We start from the raw sequence: 10,207 nt of genomic DNA, 5'->3' as shown, positions 1-10,207 counted from the left end.
CCCGTTCAAACTCGTTCGCCGCTTTGTCACAAGTGGCAACGAGTTGCGTTGTTTAGAAGTGGTTAGTTGATTAGCGGCTGCTGTAGCGGCTCCTGCCTCCTCCGTCTGGAGTTTGCGACGTTCTCGTTGTTATGCCTGCTTTCAAGCTTCATATGTTAGCCCCTGACGACCGACAGGTCGACATTAGCGGTCGAGTAGTCTGGGCAATATCTGTAGCGCCTCCGCTCCTCCCCGATGTGACGTACGTCATCCATTGGCCGCAAGAACGGGCACAGTCGCCACCTTGCGGCAGAGTGGCGAACCCTCCTTAGTGTGGATGCCAGCGCGCGTCGTTTGCTAGTCAGCGGTGTTTATGTGCGCGCGTACGACACACATTCCTGGTGACGGTTGTTTGTTTCGCAGTTTCAGTGCGTTCCTATTTACTTGCCTGCCTCTCACGAAGAAAAGTGAGCACGCTATCATCATCGGTTACAATGAAGGCAATAATTATCGATATCCAGTATGTGATGCTGGATCGACATCCTATGTCGGTCTCCGGCACTTCAGGTTATTTGCCAAGCGGCGTCTCAAACACAGCGACGATGGTGTTAGGCGCGGGTCAAAGCAAAAGGCCGCTACCGTCCCACCCGCTGCAAGCAGCCGCCAGTTATGCCAGTTATGTCAGTTATGTTTGGGACCCGATAAGTACTGATACACAAGTCGGCTTGGAGACTGCTGCCAAACACAAGGCAATTTGAACGGGACATTTTGTGGCCTATATATGCATGATCAAGTTGTTTGTATATTTTTTCTCCCCACGTTAATCGGTTTTGAAAGTTACTGTCAGCAACTAATAAAACGCGAAAAGTCAACTGAAACGCGAACAGCAAAATTAGAGAGCCTTACCTGAGAAAAAATGAGAAAGCCTTTATAAGTGTTAATAGACCTCTCTTGTATTTCCTCTCCAGGAGCTAATATATTTGTGCTTTTCTGTTGGAATCTCTGTTCTATTGTTCGCGTTTCATTCCGGGGCTGAACCATACGTTGTACGCAGATGACCTGACTCTGTGGATGTGCAGGGGCAGTGATAGCCAAATTGAACTGACGCTTCAAAGAGCTATAGATGTAACAGAAAAATACTTAGAACCAATCGGTCTCAGGTGCTCGGCCGAGAAATCGGAAGCGCTATTTCTCGCGCCCATGCGGTCGCCACAGCGTCGGCGCATAAAGCAGGACGGACCGTATAACGCGGGAATCACACTCAGGGTCAACGGTAATGTAATTCCAGCGGTGGAAAGCATTAGGGTTCTAGGATTACGAATTCAGGCGAACGGCAGGAACTCGGAAACGATTCAGAGACTAGAGGCTAGCACCAGTCAAACTTGCCGACTCCTAAAACGAATCGCTAACAAACATGCGGGTATGAAAGAAGCTAACCTCCTTAGGCTAGTGCAATCTTTTATAATCAGCAGGATAGTCTACGTGGCACCTTATTTGCGGCTTTACCAGGCGGAAAAGGACAAACTGGATGTTTTAATCCGTAAAGGGATAAAAACAGCACTAGGTTTACCACCCTGTGCGCCAACAAAAAAGATTTTGAGTCTAGGGGTTTCGAATACCCTCGAAGAGCTCATTGAGGCTGCAAGGACCTCGCAGTATCAGAGACTTTTACGCAGTCGTACTGGTCGCAGCATTCTGGAGAAGCTGGGGCACGAGCCTCGAGCGTGCTCGAGACGTACGGACCTGGTTCCTAGACAGGTTAGGGACAAATTAAAGATACCCCCACTCCCCAAAAACATGCATCCCATCTACCATGAGAGCCGGAGGAAGGAAAGAGCAGTAGCGTTGCAAGCCCGCTTTCAGGGCAGACAGGATGTCTTGTATACGGATGCCGCACAATGCACAAACAGTTCGGGGCACATTTCGGTAGCCACTAGGGAAAACGGAGGCCCGGTAGCGTGCTGCAGCACCAGACACTCGACAGTAACGGAGGCGGAAGAGTTGGCCATTGCGCTGGCTCTAACTCAACAACAGGTTAAAATTATCGTGAGTGACTCAAAATCAGCAATTAGAAACTTTGACGCGGGCTGCATTTCAGCTACAGCAGCACGAGTGTTGGCCGGCAGTCCACCACCGGCAGAACTGGTAGCGCTCATCTGGACACCCGCGCACCAAGGGTTGAGGGGAAACGAGAAAGCGCACGCACTGGCCCGAGGATTAGCTACTTTCCGGGATCCCAGTGGCGTCTTGTGCACAACCCCTTCCCCCTCGCGCGATGAGGAGCTCCTACAGTTCGAAGACGACCTTAACACGTATCAGGAAATCCTAAACCATTACAAATTAGGCCGAGCGGTACTTCCAAAAGCAAGTAATCAGCTAACCAAAAACGAAGAGGTTGCGTGGCGCAAGCTCCAAACCGGAGTATTCCCTAACCCTCAGCTTTATAGCAAGTGGCACCCTGAGATTTTCAGCCCCAGGTGCAAACGTTGCGACGGCATAGCGGACATGATCCATATGGTATGGACATGTCCGAGCTTTGGACAACTTGACCGAACAGATGAGTCCTGGGAGGCACTGCTTCACAACGAGGACGAAACTAAACAACGTGAAGTCATCCGTCTCGCCCTTGCCGCTGCTGAGATCCAAGAGATCCCGGTCGACGGCTGAGGGGGAGGACATGGCTGGGACCGAGCGGCGCCTCGGATACCCATCATCCTTTTGACGGGTGCTAATAAATGTTATTTCTCTCTCTCTCTTGGGGATAGCACATGTTAGGCATTTATATTTTTTGCTGTTAAACTTGAAGGCTACCGCACATCGGTCACACCCCATCAGTAAGCAAATTTTAATTGCCCGAAAGAACGGCGAAAATGGTTGATGATTCATATAATGTCTAGCATTAAATGTCATCACAAATATTGCATGGTCATACTAGATAAATGTACGTCACTGTGAGCCCAGTAACAATGCTATTGGGCGAAGAACGTGCTAGTGCTCTCTGCCGCGCTAGCCCATTGTTTCTGACAGGTAAAAATTAAAATAAGAATATAAGCTTCGTGACAATATGCGACACGTCAGTCTGCGCGGCGGAATATAATAGCACTGAATATCATACGCGCTTTGCTACCTGGATTCCTCCTTAGGTGGCAGCGTTTACTCGGCGAGTAGCAACAGAAATTGATAGTCGCATGAATACGAAGACAATTCATTTCTTTTCTAACAGCAAATTAATATTGAACGCTTTATTTCCGGTTCCTGTTTCGCAAATATCCGAAAATATATGTTTCGCGTAAGGCTGAGGTCACTCTCCAAAATAACAGTGGTAAAACAATCTTAATTCCCTCAAGGCTCCTTGCTCTAGCCTAACCGCACTCATGCGCTGTCTTTTGCAGTGTATTGGCAGCGACTAGTTCATAGCTTACTCTTCAACGTAATAAAAATTAACTTCAGAAGCTCTCGAATTTTTCTGAGCGTGTAATAATCCTGTCATGCGGTAAAATTCAGTGTAATTTTCAACGCGTGACCCTCGCGTTCATTCATTCGCTTAGCGTCACTCGATTAACTTCTCTGACATCAGAAAGTTTTAGCGTAGCCGGACAGCCGTATGGCAAATACGGTAACGCGTTACTGTTACTACCGTTGCCAGGCTTCGGGTGGTTCCGGTGGTACCCACTCACCGGTTATGGAGTCCTCCGCTTTCCCTCCTCCTACCTCGGTAACCATCATCTGAGTGGTTCCTATGATACCGTACCAACCGGTTACATAGACTACTACGGCTACTAGACTACTACTACGACGCGATAGCCAGGAACGGGAGCAGCTGTCACTTGAAAAAGTTTACCCCCGAGCCGACGGGGGTCTTTTACAACGCTAGCTGTCACAGCATATAGTTCCCGCGGTTTCGAATAGTCATCGCCATTGCCTTCTACCCAATCCTAGCCTATTTGCTTATCGACAATTAATATCCATGCAGTCAGTCTAATAAGAAGTGTATCGACTGGAAAGAAATCTGAGAGGCTATCATACATTCTCTGGCGCTGGGAAGCAGCATTTGCACGGCCAGCGCCGTCTTAATTAGCATAATGCATTCACTAATGCCCTTGGAAACACAGTGGCATTACAAGAACAAGCAAAGCATAATACATATACACTTACCGCGTTTAAGCACGCAGCCTTCACCTAGCTTATAAGCTTCTCTGAACATAACATTCATATATGTACCGGTGGTGATTTGTGGATAAGCGAAGTTGTCTTAACAAATGTCACGCCTAGATATTAATGCGATAGGATTATAGTTAACGTCAGGAGCAACATCCGCCGACCGATGTCACGAAATTAGATGATTAGTCTAGCGAGGTCACTGACCTGTCATCACAAACTGCCCTGTTAATTGGGCCACCCTGACTGGTCGAGAGCGGTCACGCGACCTTTTGACGTCATCACAGCCTGCCCACAGTAGCAGGGGGCAATCTGGCCACCCGATGGTGAGAAACTTGCCCACGGTAGCAGGCGGCAGTTAAATTAATAATTTGTCCAGCTAGGTCATGTGACCTTGTGACGTCATCACAAGCTGTCCATTTGGCTGTGAGGTACCTAGTTGCTAGATACAGCAGCTTAGTTAGCATTAGAGTTAACGTCAGGGGCCACCCGGTTCGCCTGGTGTCGCGAAATTCGCTGATTGGCCGAGAGAAGTATGACGTCGCAAGGTTACGTGACCCCAAAAAGTGTATCACGTGACAATTCCAAATTATCTAATCACAGGCCGCTAGCCAGAGGAGGCAAGCTCAAAAATGGATCAAAATCGATAATTGGTACACAGTGTATTAATAGGGATTAGTAGACGGATTAAGATGGATTAAAGTGGATTAGTAGACTGATTTTAAAAAGTGGACATATGTGAAGCGCAATGCTATCGCATTCCGCTCTTACGGTGTCTTAACCGGCCCCATAATTTTTTTGTTATGCACCGTGTGAAACTAAGGAAGTTGCCTGTGCGGGTCTGTTAATTGAAGACCGCCATGATCAGTGACGCCAAAGAACTCATTGCTGTTCTTGTTTCAAATTGTGCATGTGGCTTCCTCTTAGGCTATATTAATCACAACCCATATCAGGCTAATAGGGGAATGTATTGCGCAAATACAAAACTTTGTATTAGAATTATCGCTAGGGCTGGTCTCCACCCTCCTGAAAGGCCACCCTGGGAAACCGAATTCAAACCGGAGGCTCTAACCAGTACCGCCAGGACCATAATGCTGGCTGTACTTCACCTCAGCCACTAATTGGCATAGTCATTCATGGGCTGCTGCATCTATTTCTGCTACTGTGCTAATAATTTCGCGAACCAGCTAGCGCAGATCCCTCGTCGCACCCTTAGAGTAAGCGCGAAATTTTTTCTTTCTGTTATCCATTTTCGCAATTTGATCCCAAGCTGTATATACGTTAAGGACAATAGGAATTATTCACGGACCCATATTTCCCATTTACATCTCCCATAATATACATATCCAACCCGGTGATGATTGTTTAACAATGTCAATTAAACATCTAAGGAAACCATTATTTCTGGCATTTGCCTTTGTTTTAGAAATAATAATGACAGAAATTACGTTGCCATAACGACAGAATATTCGATTCTGCTGATGCCTCAGAAGACTTTTAGCCACTTGGACATCCAAATCACAATTGTGTCATTCTTAATTATCAGTGGTTTTGAGGAAATGAAATGGAGCAGTTTAATCGTTTCCTCGGCCAGGGTGTCCGATATGTGAACACGAGGACATTGAAGCCGACATTCATCACTTACAGTGGGACTGCCCAGCTCTCAGGTCTACACGGATCCGGCACCTGAAGGTAGCGGGTCTTTCACCAAGCAACCCTGCTTCATACATTGCCTGGACGCAAGGACCGCACCATCATTCATCTTCTGGACTTCATCAAATTAGCTAGACGTTTTCCATTCATTTGATCACTACTACACCTTTCATCTCACATTCACCCATCATTGATACCCCGAGGCAATAAATTTCGCTTAAAAAAAGGTGGGGCAGTAAATGGCACTTCTCGATGGACACCTCAACCGCGCCGTTGGGAAGAGGTGAAGGAGGGAGTAGATGAAGAAGAAAGAGAGGAAGAGGTGACGCAGTTTCGACCACCAGTGAACCTTTAACGTGCACTGTCATCGCAGAGCACACGTGTGCCTTTTGCGCTCCACCTCCATCGAAACGCGGCCTCCGCGGCCGAGTTTCAAACCCAAGTACTCCGGCTCAGTAGCCGGGCGAGGAAAAGAAGGGCGACAAAGACGAGCGCAATCGTGCGTGTTGTTAGCGGGACCAATTTCCCGCGAACTTCATTCCGCATGCGGAAAATAAGGCGCATACAGATGTGAATGGGACTGGCCTTTTGCTGCAGCGAGTGGATGGGTTAATGAAGGCGATGACGACCACAATAACTGCGAGAATTCATAACAATCATCATCACCAACCTAAAGCCCATCGCAACACAAAGGCATCTCTAGCTGATGTACAAGTAACCCTGCCCGGCGCCAGCTGCAACAACCGTAACCTTGTGACTAACTGTTACAGCACTAACTCAGAAACTGGATAACTAAACTATAGTGTTCGGCGCAAGATGACGCCATTTTGAGTCATCGGGGGAAAAAAGCGAACTAAACAGGTATCAGGCGAGAGTAAAATAGAAGCAGTATTGTGGGCGATGAAGACAGTTTAGAAATTTCGATTTCAGATTGTGCAGGGCCAACAGATGTCTTAAATGCAGTAGAGTACATTTTCTGTGAACAATTTCTCTGCGCAGAATTCGGGATGCGCACTACGTTTACTTATTTGCGCGCTGATATCGACAACAGCTGCGCTATCTCTTGGGAGCGCCACTTTTACTGCGCAGAGCCGAGCGTGGCATATGTTCAAAACAGATCTCGAACGAGGCAGTTGCCAACATTACCGCTTATTCGATGCTCGTGTAATGTGCCATTAAGTTTAGCAAAATGTTGTATCAGGTATAAGGTGGCACACCTCGTGTGCATCAAAAACTGCCCTCGTGTTACTATTACGTAAGTTAACAGGGTGTCAGCGTTGCGGACTTGTAGACCGTGAAGGTGCGAGCAGTCGCACGGCCTCGTAACACATTAGGTCTTCTAGACGTTCCACGCGATATGCGTAAAAAGGTCCAACCAGCACCAGACAAACGACGTAGGAATTTATTCTCAGAATGAGACAGAGAGCTCAAATCACGGCAGGTCATCGTCGTCAGAGCTATCATCCCCCTCGCCTTCTTCCATGAGAAGATTGAACGTCGCTTTGGAGAAATGTTCCCACTGCGTGAAGCCGCTGCGCAAATGCTCAGTGTCGAAAGGGTCGAAGATCTCGTGGTGAATGAACTCGTAGGTGTTGATGAACGTGTTGAAGAACACAGAAGGGAGCGCGCATCGCTTCAGGTCAGACAGAGCGAAAATGCTCGACGACCTGGGCTTCACCAAGTCAATCATCTGCCGACAGACGTCCGAGAAGGACACCGATTCGTTCATGAGCACACTGACTCGCTCGTACTGCTCGCAAAAGAATGTCTCGAGCTCGTACATCGTGATCTTCCCATCGCCGTCGAGGTCGAGTCGGTTAAACCAGTACTCGATGCTTCTGGGATGCGACTTGTCCTTCTCCGCGAGGAGGAAGACAACAAAGTCAACGTACGTCATCACTGACGTACTCAGCAGAGCAAACACTCGCTCGATCGCTTTGGGTACCAAGGCACCTTTTTCGTAGCGTGTCAGGTCAATTTTGTTTAAAAGACGATCGTTGTCTTTATCCAGAGAGTTGAAAACTGAATGAATGACGTAGGCATCCTTGTAAGAAAAGGCCCCTTCCACATCCAGGAAGTCAGTGTGAAGTTCAAGAGCATCAAGCTGCGACAGAAAATCACTGCGTCGAAGCTCGGCCATGCCGAGACGCCACGTCCATGTCTTGCCGACCTCGAAGAACAGACGGGCTACGACTGTGTCGATGTACACACTGTGCGACCTGGTTACCTGCTTCAGAAACGAGAGTCCACTGTGCGTGTCGATAAGGTCTTGGATGAGGTCCTTGAAGTCACAGGGCTGTAGGTAGGCGCGGCGGCCCTTCGTGAGGACAAAGACCACCTTGGACAGCCTGTCCCTGCCGGCGACTTGGTGCATCTTGCGGCAGAACTCGAGCAGAGCTTGCTTCGTCGGCGCTTTGGAAATAGCCTGGTACATGGGGAACTTGAGGTAGAGTGGAAGTCTGCAGATCTTGACAATCGTCTCTAGGTCCTGGGGGTTGAGCAGGCGCCGTCTGATGCGGTTCAGTTCGGCGGACACGTTGGCTACGAGGTCAGGGTCCACTTCTATGGACAGCACGCTCAGACTGGCGACCGAAGGTGTCACCGTGTCCCTTCCGCTGCCGCGGTCGTCCTGGTCGCCGGTGGTCCTTTCGAGGGGGCCTCCGGCGCCATCGCTCAGGTGGGAAGCCATGCAGAATGGTGTCCGGCGGCTGCATTTCAGGCGCTGTGCGTCTACCTCACGCGGGTGAGGAGCTGCGCAGAGGAGCAGGCAATGACAGCTCTTCCATGAACACTGATAAAATAGGATCAATGAATGAGCAATATCAAAGAGGGCGAAACTGTAAGATGCTTAAGAGGTGAAATCACCTACTGGCGGTGAAGGGATTATTGTGATTTTACACTGCATCCGAAATTCTTTGCTGCGCACGACTTCACAGGTAATCGGGAGCCATGTCCATAGAACTCCCATTAAAGGTGCACTAAAGAGGAATCTGAACTCGTCTTTTTACCCCGGGAACTCAATCTACACGTTCCGGGCATTCTTAGAAACTTCGAAGTAGTGTCCTGTGCGGCCGATTGCCCTAATTAAATCGGATTCGACGTCCCGGCTCCCGCTTTTTTTTTAACTCGACGCGGTAGGTAGGCGGAGTCAGCCAACGCGTGAATTGTCTTTGAGCCAGTCCAGTGGCGGCTTCGCTTTCGCTTTTATGTTGTTTGTTAGGTTTCTGTGAATAAATAGTTTCAGTCACGGGCAATATAATCTCCAATTAGGCCCACGGAAATAAAAATACACACGGACTCTGATTTAGGTATCACTCCGCCGATGGCAGCGCGGCAAGCCGCCGCGGGACTGGCTGGCGCGTTGGTTGACTCCTTCTACCTACCGCGTTGAGGTAAAAGAAAATGCGGGAGCCGGGACGTTTAATCCTATTTAATTGGGGAAATCGGCCGCACAGGACAATAATTTGAAGTTTCTAAAAATGCCCGGAACGTGTAGATAGAGTTACCGCGGTAAAGAGACGAGTTCAGATTCCTCTTTAGCGCACCTTTAAGCTACAGCCTTTTATGATTATCCGCAGCACGAAAGTAAACAGTCATGTAAGGCCACCGGACAACAGCCCACACTTATACCAGTCAACCAGAAAGACGTCGACCAGTCGCGTCGTGCACTTCGCAAAAGAGAACTTGCGGCTCTGGTCCCAGCTCTTCGCTCCGCCTCATACATTATCGGGGTGTACATCGCTATAGTCATTCATTTTAAAACTGTGAGTCGCTCGGTTGCCCCGACAGATTGCCGTGACTCCGAGTCATGTTCACGGAGTCGCGAAATTGCAGCACAATTCGGGGGCATGCAGCTGTGTACGCTGGCTGTCGTGTTACCGTCTCACACGATACCTCATTGCTTCTGCATATCCGCTGTCGACAGGCGACTTAAATCGGTTGATATCGTCGCCAGGAAGATGCACCGCGTCACGTGAGGCTCTGCGAACGGCCGACTGAAAAATGCCACGCGTATTCATGGCGCGGGGACAGCTAGAGCGAGAACGGCCGCCGTCCTTACCGTCGTGCAGCTGGCGGGAGGGCTCCGACATGGGAGGAGCATGAATGCAGTGCCGAAGAGGCGCTCGGCGAGGTCAGAGTGCTGGTCCCCTGGCGTGCCTGGGGCCCAGCAGCCTTGCTGGTGCGCCCATGGCGATGCGTCTGACGAGCTACGACGAAGAGGACGAAGCCGCGCTGTTCTATAGTCTCTCTCCAAAATTCGGGAAAACCTTTATTGAATCGTTCGCTTAGGTTTTTTGTTCGGCGCACAGTGCGTGAGATCCGTTTGGTCTGGGTACCTGGGCATTCGGGCGTCTATTTTCACGAGGTGGATGATTTATTGGCAAGGTCAGCTCTCAGCGCTCCTGTAATCTATCCC

The 10,207-nt window shown here is 49.2% G+C and overlaps 1 protein-coding gene across 1 annotated transcript; it reads right to left on the bottom strand.

Moving 5' to 3' along the window:
- Nucleotides 1–7,172: 7,172 nt before the first annotated feature.
- LOC144127512 (serine/threonine-protein phosphatase 2A regulatory subunit B'' subunit beta-like) lies at nt 7,173–9,988 on the bottom strand. The gene is made up of 2 exons (XM_077660504.1): nt 9,851–9,988; nt 7,173–8,541 (listed from the first exon to the last, which is right to left on the bottom strand). The coding sequence occupies exons 1-2, from the start codon at nt 9,879–9,881 to the stop codon at nt 7,223–7,225; spliced, it is 1,350 nt and encodes a 449-aa protein (XP_077516630.1). The 5' UTR covers nt 9,882–9,988; the 3' UTR covers nt 7,173–7,222.
- Nucleotides 9,989–10,207: the final 219 nt, after the last annotated feature.

The sequence above is a fragment of the Amblyomma americanum genome, chromosome 4, assembly GCF_052857255.1.
Source record: "Amblyomma americanum isolate KBUSLIRL-KWMA chromosome 4, ASM5285725v1, whole genome shotgun sequence".
NCBI classification, from domain to species: Eukaryota; Metazoa; Arthropoda; class Arachnida; order Ixodida; family Ixodidae; genus Amblyomma; species Amblyomma americanum.
Note: the sequence above shows the minus strand (reverse complement) of the source record. Positions and strands in the feature narration are given on the sequence as shown.

What these genes read in the sequence shown, in the direction of transcription:
- LOC144127512 (XM_077660504.1), bottom strand. Translation starts at nt 9,881, where the DNA reads ATGTCGGAGCCCTCCCGCCAGCTGCACGACG. An exon ending in CTCCCGCCAGCTGCACGACG is followed by an intron (nt 8,542 to 9,850) that starts GTAAGGACGGCG and finishes TCCTCTGCGCAG; the next exon opens with CTCCTCACCCGCGTGAGGTA.